At 50.3% G+C, this 14,889-nt stretch overlaps 1 protein-coding gene across 3 annotated transcripts in view; it reads right to left on the reverse strand.

Annotated features, from left to right (window-relative positions):
• The window catches only part of SPTB (spectrin beta, erythrocytic), a 146,736-nt gene that overhangs the window by 36,779 nt on the left and 95,068 nt on the right, over positions 1-14,889 (reverse strand). For all 3 annotated transcript variants that reach the window (XM_025442705.3, XM_025442704.3, XM_035720205.2), the window contains 13 exons: positions 14,474-14,625; positions 12,668-12,841; positions 11,608-11,699; positions 11,129-11,209; positions 10,726-10,841; positions 10,178-10,290; positions 8,989-9,176; positions 7,259-7,376; positions 6,441-6,599; positions 5,396-5,698; positions 4,546-4,696; positions 2,529-3,399; positions 921-1,058 (listed from right to left, as the gene is read on the reverse strand). In XM_025442705.3, coding sequence (XP_025298490.1) covers positions 921-1,058; positions 2,529-3,399; positions 4,546-4,696; positions 5,396-5,698; positions 6,441-6,599; positions 7,259-7,376; positions 8,989-9,176; positions 10,178-10,290; positions 10,726-10,841; positions 11,129-11,209; positions 11,608-11,699; positions 12,668-12,841; positions 14,474-14,625 — 2,656 coding nt within the window. The remainder of the gene's footprint in view (positions 1-920; positions 1,059-2,528; positions 3,400-4,545; positions 4,697-5,395; positions 5,699-6,440; positions 6,600-7,258; positions 7,377-8,988; positions 9,177-10,177; positions 10,291-10,725; positions 10,842-11,128; positions 11,210-11,607; positions 11,700-12,667; positions 12,842-14,473; positions 14,626-14,889) is intronic.

A 14,889-nucleotide genomic window follows, 5' to 3' on the forward strand; every position in this document is an offset into this window, starting at 1 on the left:
ACCCTAAAGAAGGACAAAGAGACATCTTCCTCCTCTGCATAAACCTCAGATTACAGAGGAATCTCCTGAACTACAGTCTCCATCTTCAGATGCTGAGATAATCAGCCCTGTCCTAGTGACTCTGAAGTATCCCTACCCCCTTCCTGCCTCCTGCTGGGCCCCCACCAGAGTCTCTACTGTGCTGATCCTCCCTCTTTTCCCCCACACAACTGGGTTTCCCTAACTCCACCTCCCAGATTGCTTCAGGCAGAGCAAGATTCAGACCCAAGTGTGGGGAAAGGGGTTGGGGCAATGGGGAGGCGGTGAATATGTGGTACCATGTGTGCAGGGCCCAGGGAACAAATAGGAACATGGCGAGTACTGTCCTCAGAGACCCTTGAGGAACTCACACCAATTATGCCTTGGTCTGAAAGCGAAAGCACCCCCTTTCCAAAAGCTCCTCAGGGCCTGTTTTTTGTTCCAGTCACAAAGCTTGCTCAAGGCTTCCTGCTAATTCTCTTCTTCATTCAAGCCAGCCTCATTATCGATGCTGCATTTTGGCACAGGCTGGAGCTTTCTTTTATGGACAGTACTTAAGAGCTCTCAGAAAGCAATTTTCCATGCCTACGAATGTCTGGGGAAATGTGGCATGAGTACCATATGGCCTGATTCTAACTATGCGTGCACTCAGAACGTCTCCGCCATCACACAGGATACATGCCCCCCTTCCCCCGACCTGGGGCGGCATTCGCAGCTGTGTTCATCACACAGGGCCTTCCCCCTTGTTGCTTCAGCTCCACAGTCAGACGGAGACCGTGGCTTAGAAAGACAGGAGCTCTAAGGGGACATGGCACATGTCCTGACTCTTAGGCCCCACCCCAAGGGGGGTGTCAGTTGCCAAGCAAAGGCACCCTCAGTCCCCAGCCCAATCCACACCCCACCTGGCATTCAGGTGGTCCTGGTACTGCTTCACTTCCCCGCTGCGAGGGTGGCCGCTGTCTACCAGGCTGTTGGCAGCAAGGTTCACACCATCGATCTGTGTCATCAAAGTCTTCATCTCCTGGTCCAGGATGTCAAACCTGATATGGAAAGAGAAGATGAGGACTGGGGAAGAAGCATGGGCACTTTGCCTACTGCCCAGTCTCTGGAACGTGGGGCTCTTGCTTTCTCCTTCCATTTCCTGAATACATTGGACTGGGTAAGGGGACAGAAAGGAAAAAGATATGCTGACATACCCTATTTTCTGGTTCATGGGTCCAATTTCATGGTTTAGTATTTCTCGGGTCAGGCTAGTAAAGAGCTGGTTGCTTACTACATAGGCCACTGGCTCAATGGAAAGGCACAGAGGAAAGATGAATTGTGCGTGTATGGGGGGGTTAATCACCACAGAGAATACCTGCCATATTTCCAATTGCCACAGCTGCTGCTCTCAGACCCTAATTCCACTGCTTTGACACCTTGGCCTGAAGGCTACCCTCCCCAACCAGGTCCTCTGTCCTTGGGTAGGAGAAGGGAGAGCTACCGGGGGTACGGGTGTAGTTTGGAAAGCTGAGCCTTCTGGGATAAAAGATCAGGTCCTTCTGGCAACGTAAGCCCACCTGTGCACACTCGACCATGACCGCTCATCCTTCTCAACTCTCTAATTCCATACTTAAGATGCTGGAGGGCCACATGGATGGGGGAGGGGTGCTCCCCCCCACCTCCGCCCGAGCAATGACAGTAAGGAGAGTGGCCTTGTAGACCGGTGGTTTGCAAACTGGTCCCTGGTCCTCTGGGGTGCTGTGACCTAGGGACTGCCATAGAAAGCTAGAGCTGGTGGGGTTCTTTTTCTTTTTCTTTTTTTTTTATTGGTGTTCAATTTACTAACATACAGAATAACCCCCAGCGCCCGTCACCCATTCACTCCCACCCCCCGCCCTCCTCCCCTTCTACCACCCCTAGTTCGTTTCCCAGAGTTAGCAGTCTTTACGTTCTGTCTCCCTTTCTGATATTTCCCACACATTTCTTCTCCCTTCCCTTATATTCCCTTTCACTGTTATTTATATTCCCCAAATGAATGAGAACATATAATGTTTGTCCTTCTCCGACTGACTTACTTCACTCAGCATAATACCCTCCAGTTCCATCCACGTTGAAGCAAATGGTGGGTGGGGTTCTGATTTCTCACCTCCCCCTTAACCAAAGAGCTCCACTTTCCTCTGTGTTATAGGTCAGGGGTTCTGTATACAATTCATTTGGGCAAAGACTGCTGTGGCTGAAAAGTAAATGACTAACTGGACTAGAAAGATCTCCTTTGCTTTAGTTTAAGGAAGGCCCCATAGGGTAAAGTACCCAAAGCCACAGAGGCTGATTAAAACCTGACTTGGAAAAACAAAACAAAACAAAACAAAAAAGAAAAACCTGACTTGGGTGCCTGGCCTCAGAAATAAAGGGCATTCCATCACCTCTCAAGAGGAGTCTTGCTGACCTAGAGGCTGTTCTCACACCAGGCTGAGCTGGAGTGCAGGCTGCATAGCAGGGAGGTGAGGAAGAGAAAGTCAGGCTCTGACCTGTGCTGTGCGACCTCAAGGTCCTCCAGCGTGTCTGGGATTTGCATCTGGGCTAGCCACTTCTCCTTCTCGCCCATCCACAGCTCACAGGCGTCTGTCTCCCCAAACACCGTGTACAGGTCCAGGGCATCCTGTAGCCTCTGCCGACGCAGGTCTGCCTGGGCCACCACCTGCTGGTAGAGCTCCTGGAGGGCCTGCAGCCGGTTCGTCACATCTGGAGAATCCCGAAACTCTTGGGGGAAGCCCTGAGCCTGCTGTTCTAGATGCTCCATCACCCCACGGCTCTCCTCCAGTTCCTCCAGGAAGTCCTTGTGCTTCTTCCCCAGGGCCCGTGTGGCCCCCTCATCCTGCCCCACATCTTCGCCTGAGAGCAGCCGGTGGGCATCTTGCAGCCAGGCCTTGAGGTCGTCAGCATCACCCTGGAACTGGAAGAAGTTCTCAGCATCCTGGAGGTTCTTCTTGCGAAAGGCAGCCAGCTCCTTCAGCTGGTCCCACTGGGCAGACACCTCCTTGATCCGGACCTCGATCTGTGGGTACCCAAACTGCTTCCGTGCGACCATGCCCTCTGCCTCCTGGAAGATCTGCCCCAGGTGGGTGTCCAGCCCTCGGAGCTCATCCTCAAAGGCCTTATGCTTACGTTGTAGGATGAGCACGCTTGTCAGGTCCTTGCCATAGTCTAGGGAAGAGTAGATCTGCTCTTTCTCCTTGATCCAGCTCTCGGCCTCATCCATCTCCCAGAAGAACTTCCAGAGCCGCTTAGACTGCTCCAGCTGGGCCTTCCGCCCAGCTGCCATGTTGCTTAGCTCCTCAAAGCACTGTTCCAGGTGGCTGACACGGTCCTGGATAACCTGGGGGTCACAAGGCTGGTACCCTGGGGGGAATGAGAAAAAGGAAGACAAAAGAGGTAAGGGCTTTGTTTGTGGGCAAGCTTCAGATCAGTTGCCAGGCTAGAACCACATGATCTAGAACCTACCATCTCACTGGGGCTTTGGGATTGCATACAGGGGGGCCCAGTTGCTTGGAAGGCAGGCGAGATTCTTCATAATTAATTCCCACTAACATTTCATGAGTAAGTTGGGCCAGCTCTTAGTAGAAACGCACAACGTGAAATTATTTTTTAAAAGGCCCAGACACAGGGGAACCTGAGTGGCATAGTCATTTGGGTTCAGATCATGATCTCAGGGTCGTGAGATTAAGCCCCATGGTGGCCTATGCGCTCTGCACAGAGTCTGCTTAAAACCTCTTTCCCTCTCTTTCTGCCCGTCCCCCTGATGTATCTCTTTCTCAAATAAATAATCTAAAATAAAATAAAATAAAATAAAATAAAAAAATAAATAAAATAAAATAAAATAAAATAAAATAAAATAAAATAAAATAGCCCTGGAGTGCCTGGGTGGCTCAGTGGTTAAGTGTCTGCCTTTGGCTCAGTGTATGATCCCCAGGGTCCTGGGATCGAGTACTGCATCAGGCTCCCCAGAGGGAGCCTGCTTCTCCCTCTGCGTCTCTCATGAATAAATAAATAAAATCTTTAAAAAATAAATAAAATGGCCCAGACACAAATTTCAAGTTAACTCTTCAAAGAGGCAACAGGGTGTTTTATTTAAGAGCCAGAGCTGGAGGAGCACCTTGTTGGCTGGCTCAGGTGGAGGAGTGTGGGACTCTTGATCTCTGGGTCATGAGTTTGAGCCCCACATTGTGTGTAGAGATTAAACAAATAAAGCTTTATTTTTTAAAAAATAAAGAAATCCAAACCAAAGCTAGCAATCCCAATTGTCTCTGTTCTATCTTGAACTGGCAGAGTGAATGAAAGGCAGATGAAGCGTTATTGGTGCTTATAAACACCTAATTATAGATTATTAAAGCAGCTGCCTGCTCTCCGGAGAATTTTGCTATCCTTCAAACTTCTTCCTTGCACCATTAGGTGATGGAGGAAGCAGAACTCTAAAGCTAGGAGATTTATCCAAGCTGGTGTGCCAGAATGCTAAGCCAGAGGTTGGGGAGACATCTGTGGCCTCACCTTTCTCCTCAGCGAACTGCTGGGTAGCTGCGGTGATGGCCTTCACTTTGTCCCCTTGGATGGCGATGTCAGCCTCCATCAGCTTGTGCTTCTGTAGCAGGTCCTCAACTTCCAACAAGTGTTTCCCGAACTCGGCAGACAAGAGGTGAGCCTGTCAAAGAAGACAGTCCAGGTAGAGGGGACGAGGAGAGGTGAAGGCACATACCTGCTAGGGGAGGGAATGTCTGGGCCTGGGAGTCAGATATAGTCAAAAAATGGTTGCCGCTCAGCATGGAAGCTATAGAGCAGGACTTCCTCCTGGAAGTGCCTTTCAGAATCATGCATGGAACGTTTTTCAGAAGCTGAAGCCTCACACTAGATCTCTTGCATCTGTCTCAAGTTTTGGAGCCTGGGCATATGTATTTTTAGAAAACTCCATGATCGGTTTACTGTGCATCTTTGGTGAGACCTACTACAGTGGAGGAGGAGGAGGTTCAAACTTTTGATTGCCCCTATGCTGGGAGGTCTGGATTCTAGCCAGACTCAAACTGTGACTACTCAGAGCCTGATTCTCCAGGCTCCTGATTCATGTCTATAACTTCTAGGTCCTGTGGGTTGGCACCTGAGCTACCACAAACCTAAGACATCTTGATCACCCAAAATACAGTGGACCTGGGCTGGTGACCTGTCTGGAGCAGAGGGAGCCAAGCAGTCAATAGGTGGATGCAGCCAGACATGGTACTGCCTCTGTTTCTCCATTGTGGCTTAGGGATGTGCTTGGCTGGGAGGCATCTAAGGAAGCATAGCTCACTGCAGGGCCAACACTGAGGTAGGCCTGGGGCCGCGGGGGATGGGCAGCTCTGGGGCCCACCTTGATCTCATCCATCCAGTCAATGCTGTGCAGCATGTCCTGGAAGAGCTTCTGCAGGGCCAGGGTCATCTCAAGTCTCTGGCGCCGGGTCCTCAGAAGCTCCTGTAGATAGTTCCACAGGCGCAGGATGTTGTCCTTGCGAGCAGTGATGCGTTTCTGGTCATGGTAATTCTCCTTTTCCAGCTCCTGGGCCAGGTCCTCCAGGGCCTTCACCCGCTCCTCATAAGCAGCCGTGTCGGTCTCGATGGCCTCGTGTTTCTTTTTGGCGGCCTCCACAGCTGCCAGATCATACCCAAAGTTGTCCTGCCCCATAGGGAGAAAAGCAGGCAACCCAGTCAGGCTCCCTCCCCGTGGCTAGTCCCTTCACAGAGAAATGGCAGGTCCCTTCAGAACAACTGCTCCATGGGAAAACCCATTCCCAGGGAGTTTGTTCTGCTGTATTTTCAGCCTGTCTTACAGAGCCAAGTTCCAAAGACTAAATGTCTTGCAAGAACCTTTAAAAGAAGCTCATAAGTTTATTCACCAGGCCATACTTGTAAGTTTGCTGTGTGTAAATTATTCATAGAGCCCTTTCGCGGCCTGTGGGCACTCACCACCCTGTCTTGAAAGGACCTGCCCAATTCTGGGCAGGAAGGGGCTGTGTCTCACTCAGAGCCCCACAGCTGTAAACAAATGGCTCAGCCCTGTGCTATTGGGGGTGCATGCACAACTCTCCAATTCTCTCAGAACACTGGTTTTTCCCCTTCCTGGACAACTTTTGAGTCCAAACTCTGAGTGGTAAGCCCACTACTTTTCTGGGGCCTCAGCCCTGGGGTCAATTTTTAGCTGGTGAAATATGACCGTGGCCCTAGAGGCCAGAGTCTATGGAGAGTTCTTCCTCAAATGTGAATCCGGATCTACCTAATCATGGGGGGCAGGGCTGCGAGGCCCGTGGAGAGGCTTATCCTACTGCTGCTGGGAGGCCAGCTGGGTCTCCAGCCTCAGGTGACCGCTGGGGGCTCCAGAACGCTTCTGCCCCCGCCATGGCCAGTGCATCTCCCACTACCTGAACCACAAGGCGCTGGTTCTCATTGAGCCACGTCTCTCTCATGGCGGCCTTTCGGTCGAAGCGCCGGGCCAGTTGTTCCAGCTTCTCTTGCCGAATGAGCTCATGTCTCAGGGCCAGCTCCCGCTGATACTCGGCCTCCTCCAGGCTTTCCCAGGCCTGTGTGAGGGACAGAGGAGAATTCATGGGGTGCAGGAGGAACACCTGGGTTTGGGGCTTCTGCCTCTTTTGCCCAACACTGAGTGATTTCAGGAATCGAATCTAGGCAGAGCCTGAAGTTCAGAATCTTTTGGTTACCGAAGATTTGGGGAGCCCAGTCCCCTCCTCCTCTAAACCTGCCTTAGATACTCTTGGCCTAATGTTAGTTACTGTTACTTGTACTCTGTGGGTGTTCAGTAAATTCTCACTGACTAAATGGCTGGTTTCATTCTGTTAGAATGCCCAAGTGGCGCTAAGCCTCCAAACCTCTGAAATATCAGAAGGCATTTCCCTTCTGTTATAAGTAGTTAACATTCATTCTATAGTCAGTGAAACTCAAGAAGCTATAGAGACTAAGCTATAAAACTGGCTTGAAAAAATGACTCTGGGCATCTGAGCAGGGGGCTGAATTAATGGACAATGGGTAGAGTTGAACCTCTCAGAACTGGGTTCAGAGAGTACCCCTAACTAGCCAGCCTGTGTAGTTAATAACACGATAGAAAGTGGCTTGGCTTAGCCCTGTCCAGTGACCATTCTCCACACCCTTATCAGAAACTCAGCCAACCCGCTGGCAATGCATAACGGAAAACAATGCATAACGGAAAACGGTTCTGCTGTACCCGGTTGATGTCAGACACGAGTTTCCCATCGTGAGGTGTATACACTTTCTGATTGTTGGCTCTCATCCGGGACTGAATGGTAAAAAGCAGGACTTCCAGGTTCCCCTTCTCCTGAAACCTGTTGAGAAAACCAGAGGTAGGGAGATTAGCGTCGAGGTCCCCACAGCCAAATTTTTTGCTAAAACCAACATGAAACTCTGGCATCTTGGAGCTTGGATAGAAAAACATCTTTTCCTTGAAAAACAAAAAGTAAAGAGATATACAGGTTTACTTACCTGTTAAGACATCTATCATCCTCACCAACTGTGATCTACTAAGGGTTAAGTCTTTATAATACAAACCAGAAAAAAACACAACAGCCACCCTAATGTTTGCTTATCATTTGTTTCCACAGGGGAATGGCTAACCAGAGTATTCTAGTAATTCCTGCGGATACCAAGAGTTTTGCCAACTGACACCAAAAAACACTCTTCACTGTTCTGCAGACAATGAAGATGTCTGACTAGCTCTTAAGTCAGTTTCTTATTGAGTGAGCCAATGAAGCCTTAGAAATAGCATTATCCACATAAGAACATATTGTATTGAAAGCAACTTCCACCTGAGTACTACTGAGCCAGCCCTCCGGACAAGTCCTAAAGGCCAGATGCTTCTGAGGGGAGAGGAAAGGCTGGGCTCCAGGAGGATAGCAGGTGCAGGTGAGAACTGGCAGCATGGTGAATATCTGGAACCCGGGGTCTAAGCTCAAGGTAACTGCATACTTCTACATTTTCACATGTACACAAGTATCTACCCACTTCTGCATCTTCCATGTGGCAGTCGAAGATTGGCTGTCAACAAAGTCCCTACCCCAAGACCAGCCTGACAGAGCTGACCCCTCACAGTCATTTTAAGAGAGCTGTGGCCCCGAGCGCCATCTACTTGGCCAAGAGACAGCATCCCTGTGGTGCATGGCCTGAGAGAAGCAAAGGGGAGGTTATCTGTATTGAATTTAGGACTTTAAAAATGCGTTAGTGTCAGGCCAGAAACCAGATACTTGTTTATAGTACGTTCTAGACTCTATGTCTTACCTTTCCCTGTTTGAGAGTCATGAATGAAGAGTGTGGGAGGGGAGGGAAGGAACAAGGCAGAGGGTACTATCAGTGAGCTAGAAATCTGTTTCAGAAGAACTGGACAAGCTGATGACAGGTGAGCTGGAATGCCTCCTCTGTGTGTATGCATGTGCATCTTTCTATGGGCATGTCTACATGCGTGGGCATGCATGAGTGTGTCTGTGCATGTGTGTGCACATGTGCACAGACCCTGAACATACTGGGATGAAGCGGAGGTCCCAAGAGGTAGGATTAATGCTCTGTTGATGAGCAGTGACAGATGGGAGAGAAACAGGAGGTATCTGAGATCAACAAGACCCCACACAGAGAGCTCCAAGACTGAGAATATAGAGGTCATTACCAGATAACAAATGCACAGCTTAGTCTACAGAGAAGAGAGAAACTTTCCAGCACTTTCTCCTTCTTTGGCTATGAGTTGAGGGTTACTCATCAATGCCCATTTCCTAGAGCCTGATGACTTAGGAGCAAGAAAGGAAGGTGGGGATGACATACATGACAGATGTGAAGCTCTCTAGCCTCTAGGATAGACTTCCTGGACATAATTCTCAAGGCCCAGGGCTCTACCTTTAGCAATCAGTTTCTTAGCCTGAATGCCCATCTTCCCAGAGCCAAGGCCCTTACTTGGGTGGCTTCTCCACAGTGCGGTAGGTGCTGAAGGCCTGTAGTTGTTGTTGGACGCCCGTCAGGGAGTTGGCAAACTTGCGGCTGTTCAGGACAACGATGGTCTGCTCAATCCAGGTGAGCAGGTCTGAGGCCAGCCCGCTGTATTTTTCAATCATCTTCTCGGTCTCAATGGCATGGTCAATTACCTAGGGAATCACTTTATTACTTATTTTTTTAAAAATGTTTTATTAATTTATTTGACAGAGAGAGAGCATAAGCAGGGGGAGCTGCAGGCAGAGGCAGAGGAAGAAGCAGGCTCCCCACTGAGCAAGGAGCCTGATGAAGGGCTCAATCGCAGGACCCTGGGATTGTGACCTGAGCTGAAGGCAGATGCTTAACTGACTCAGCCACCCAAATGCCCTTATTACTTATTCTTATCAGAAGAGCAATGATACCAATGAGGCCACCAGGGGGGCCACAATTAAGGTGGCCCTCCTCTCTAGCCCTGGAGTGTTCCATGTTAGGTTTGTTCCCTGAGCTCAAAAACATTGCCAAGGCAGGAGGAGTGGACTGGAAGTGGACTGGCAACATTAGTAGGAAGCTGGCTCTGCTAGGGTTCAGTGGCAGCTCCACCCTTCCCCTAACCCTATAAAAGACTGACTGGTAAGCTTGCTATACCAGGGCATCAGCCACTAGAAAGGCCAAAGTCTTGTTTATTTTTAAATGCATTATTAGGAATCCAGGGCTTCTAGGCACCATCTTTGCTGAACACCAGGCATACAAAGACAAATGAGAAATAGTCTCTACCCTTGGGGAGCAGTGGACCAGCAGGGGAGAAAGGAATTTGGCATGAAGGTCTGTACAGTCTAATGGGTTCCTGATATACCACAGAAGCTAAGAGGCCCAGAACCATAATAAACCAACATATAAAAGCCCATCGTGTCCCATGGAAATGTTCATGAGATGTGGAAGATGTGCTCAGAGCTGCAGGGTAGGACATTTTTCAGGACAGACTATCAACTTGCTTTGGAATTGAAGTTGGGAGCCATTACCTCAGCAGAGCCAGGCTTCAGAGAAGTTGGTAGGGAGTGATCTATAGCCCCCCACTGCAGCAGGGGCCCAGATACACAGCTCTTAGGATGGAAAAGGAGCATCTCAGCATGGCAAACAGGGAAACAAGGTGACACTGGCTGTGAAAGCTCTGTACCTTGCCGACGCGCTTGCCCTCCACCGCCAGCACCTTCATTTTGGAGAAGTAGTGGTAAAATGCCACCACATAGGTAATAATGGATTTCTCATCAGGATTTTCCGTGAAGACATCTGCAAGGGGATAGGGTGTGTGCTCAGGACCCAAATGGAAGCTAGAGATGTCAGAGGGTTTATCTCCCTGTTCCTCCACCATGAAATTCAGCTCCAGACATCAAGGGACAACCCAAGGGTGAGAATGAGTGTTTGTGATTTTAGCGAGAGGATGAAATCCATATTAGGACCACAAATGAGGTGAAGGGAGAGAAAGAAAGATCGAAAGACTACAAATGGGCCACTGGTTGGGCCAGGAGAGTGTCAGGAGCTGCCTTGGATCTGAAGAGCAGGCCCGGAGCAGACTGCTGGCCTAGCCACTGGCCCCTTGCTGTGTCCGCGGCTGGCTGGGCACCGGGCCTACGCTCCTCCAGGTGCCCTGTCAGTCTGGGGCTCCCTCCAGTATGAACACTACGTCCCGTCACAGCAGCGAAGGGCTGGGCAGGTGCAGCTCACCTTCAGGGTCAAGAAGTGGGATGATGCCTAGCTGACGCTCAGCCACGTCGAATGCATGCTCTAGGTTGTGTCGCGCATTGGAGTCCTTCAGTTTGTCGAAGTCAATCAGGTCAGGCCTGGGGGCACAAGGCCAGATGGCTAAGAGGCGGCGGCCACGGCATCCCCCACCTACAGGGCAGCCCCGGCATGAAGCAGACACTCAGACAGCTGGGGAGAAGTGAAAGGAGGAGACAGAAGCAGGGGAAGGGCAGCTGTGAGCACCAGAATGTGGGGAAGGGGCAGAGGGCATGCCTGGAATTTCCAGGAGGCAGGGAGGCTGAGGATGAGAGGAAGGACCAGGCGTTGTGCGCAACGTATCCAAACAGCGCAGGGGTCCTATCCTCGGCCCTCTCCTCCCCCTTACCGGTGCTTGTGTATCAGGGCGTTAAAGGCCAGGCCATCCTTCCAGCTTGAGGTGAAGTTGGTGACATTGACCTGGGGGTAGCTGCACCCAAGAGAAACATTAAGACCTAAGAAAAGATTATTCTGGAGTCCCCAAAAGTGTATGAACTGAGGGACCAAGGCACTGGAGAGAAACAGATCTGTCCCTTCTCGAGCCCCCTTCAATTGCAGACAGCAGCTAAGTCACATGAAGAGACTCCTCCATAAGGTGGGCCCAAGAGACTCACACCCACCGACACCACAGTCTGAGCCAGGCAACTCTAGAAAGGAATCCTGAATTCCAGGCCTCCAATAATCAGGTCAGGACAGATTCTGTATCAGTTAGGCCAAAGCTGCTAGTGTTCTGGGCGATGTTGTGCGTGTCTCTTGGCTATGGCAGTACTTGGGGGAAAGCAAGAGGGTAGTGGGGAATGTAGTCATTAACTGGTTCCCAGGGCATACCCTGCTGTCTTCATCTGACACCACAACAGCAACGCATCCTTGGCCGAGCGCGTCTCACGACCCTCCTGAGTTTGCACAATAATGTCCTGAATCTAGGGGTGCGGGAACAAGAGAGGGGGGAATTAGATTTGCATCTGGCTCCGTGCCTTTCTGCTCTCCCTGGGAAGCTTCCTCCCTCTCTCTTCCTTCTTAGCCACCTGTCTGCACTGCCAGCCCTGCAGCAACACCATGGTTTAAGGTCCTGGGTCCCGGTGGCCCGTTCCCCGGCCTTAGTTCACTGCATCAGGACAGGGACAGCCTCCTCATGTCAGAGGAGACAGCTCTAGCTCGATGACTCATGGGATACTGACAAGAAACAAGATGCCCCAAATCCTCCTCTGAAGAACAATGCCCTGCAAGGGACAACACGAATACTGAAGGATTGGATTTTGATTAGAAGCTCCTCTTGCCTTTTCATTCTCCCCAATTCTGCTGTTACCACTGTTTACTGTACGCACCCGAGACCCCCTGGATGAGCTCTTCAGTCTGCGAGTTGTGTGCTATCTTCTTCCTCCCTGCCCTTGGGACTAGATTCTTCCTATCCTCAAGCCAGCAGCTGGAAGGCCCTGCTTTCCTTCCCTCACACTTTCTAAATTTCCTTACAAGTAACGGACCTTGAATTTCAGGGTGGGAAGGGAAAGGTTTCTGATTGAAAACCATGATATAGATCTTCTGTACTGTTTTGGCAACTTCTGAAACGAACTATCTTAAAAAAAAAAAAAGTGACACATGTTGACATGTTGTGGGAAAGGGACAAAAGCAGATCCCCCAGCCGGACATCATCTCAGCTTCTAATTTCTATCTTCTCCCTGAAAAGACTAGACTGCTGTCCAAACTCACTCTGTATCTGTGAGCCATCACTGCAAAGGATGGTTACTTCTTCCTTCCTCCTACAGGTTCTGAGCCTCCCAGAATGTCCACGAACACTCACACTCCATTCATCATTTTATAAGATTCCTAAGCCCTGCCTGGCCCAGGGAGGCTCCCTGCACTCCCTCTGCCCCGCTCCCCCGGAACTCACCTGGAAGCGAAGGATGATGGTCCAGATGAGGCCCAGGACCAGGCGATGGTTGCCGTCCACAATGTCGTGGGAGCCCATGTTTTCCAGGTGCACCCTCTGCTCCTTGAGGAACTGGAGGGCCTTATCTACATTCTCCAGGCAGTGAATGCGCATCTTTCCCTTCGTGGGCTTTGGCTGGGGGACAAGTATTGGCTCCGTGGGCATGGAGGAATGTCATGGTCACCCCAGAGGTACCTGTAGCCTGGGCCAACTCCTGTCATCAGCACCCACCCTCCGCCCTCCTGGCCAAACTCCAGCTCTCACACTCACTCCTTGACACTCTTCAACCCCATCCTTTCTGCAAAGTTCAGAGGTTCCCCCTCCCCTGAGCACCCACAGCTCTGCAACTGGGCTGCATCAGTGCTATTTCTGGGTCTGAACGGGTAATAAATGACATTCAAAAGCCCTGACACAACAAATAGTTAACTGAGTACTTACTATATGCCAGGCACAGTTCTAAGAACTATGAACTGCTGGTTGGTGATAAGAGGGGCTTTCTGTTGAGTGATTGATAAGGGGGTCCATCCCATCAGCCAGCCTCTGCCCTTCCCACCCCTGAATGGCCCCAGTCAGAACTTAAGGGGGCCACCACTGAGGAGGAACCACATCATGTGAAGGGTTCCACTCTTCCTAGTGGTCTTTCAATACAGGATAAGGCACAGCAGCCTGGAGTTGAAAAAGCAACAGAAGAATGTGGTACATTTTATTTTTTATTTTTTTATTTTTTAAAAAGATTTTATTTATTTATTCATAGAGACACAGAGAGAGAATGAGAGGCAGAGACACAGGCAGAAGAAGCAGGCTCCATACAGAGAGCCCGATGTGGGACTCGATCCAGGGTCTCCAGGATCACACCCTGGGCTGCAGGTGGCGCCAAACCGCTGTGCCACCGGGGCTGTCCCTGTGGTGCATTTTCATTCAAACCCTGAAGATCTTAGTATTTCATCAGGTACAGGTATCACTTATACAAGGAAAAGAAGGTCCTGACTGATAGAACCAAGGTCATAATAGAAGTAACTAAGCAGGGCAGCCCCGATGGCCCAGCAGTTTGGCACCACCTTCAGCCCAGGGCCTGATCCTGGAGACCTGGGATCAAGTCCCGTGTCAGGCCCCCTGCATAGAGCCTGCTTCTCCCTCTGCCTGTGTCTCTGCCTCTCTGCCTCCACTCCCTCTCTGTCTGTCATGAATAAATAAAAATAAAATCTTAAAAAAAAAAAAAGAGTAACTAAGCAAAACTCGAACCTTAATCTGGTTCTCCCTCAGAGGCAACATTACTGCACAGTGGGTCACAACTGAGAGGGCCTACATAAATTTCCACTTGTAAGAGTGACAGAACACATAGGAAAATATCTTCCATGTTTTTCTCTTGGTTTCAAGAAGGATGCAAATTTCTCCAGCTGGGTTACAGAATCCATTCCAGACTGCATGAGGAGGCTGGCGGGGGGGGGGGGGGGGGTCCGCTGCAGGCCAGACGCAGATGCCTAGGCCCCAAGTGGAGAACTCGAGAGCTCTGTGTGGCTTTTGGGAGGAGCATGAAGAGGTGGGAATGGCCAAGAAACAATAAAGTCTGGTAAGAGGTCAGAGAACTCAGTAAGCCACACGGACATCTCACATCAGGAAGTAACAAAACCTTCCAAAAGAACAGGGAGAAACCTTGAAAGGCAGTGAGAAATGGAAATACCCCAGATGATGTCTTTTCTAAAGAGGAGACATAGCACCAGCCACGGGATTCAGGGAAAGGGGCCACAACGCAGAGAAGGACTTTACCAGGATCTCTCCGGAGAGCACCTCCAGCAGCTTGATGAGCATCCTTCCATCCCGCAGGTCCTTGTAGAGGTCAGTGATGCGGCAGGGCACGCGAGCCAGGTTCGAGTTCACCCATTTTGTGAAGGTCTTCTTCTGAACAACTTCCCGTTCATCTGAGTGAGGAGCAGAGTCTTGGGTGAGGTGGCCAAGACTGGCAGTGTCATGTGACATGTGACATGGAGCTGAAAGGTTTTCTCTTAATCCCAGGACCCCCCAATCCTTGGCAGAGAGGGTTGAAGTATCTATTCCACCCCCTTCCTAGGAACATTTGTGATCAGAGTATAGCCTTTGGGCAACATGAGTCCATGTACTATGACTGGAGCAATGAAGAGATAGCTTCCACCACCACATTCTGTACACAGTGGCTATGTGCCTCT

This window comes from Canis lupus, chromosome 8 (assembly GCF_003254725.2).
Source record: "Canis lupus dingo isolate Sandy chromosome 8, ASM325472v2, whole genome shotgun sequence".
NCBI lineage: Eukaryota > Metazoa > Chordata > Mammalia > Carnivora > Canidae > Canis > Canis lupus.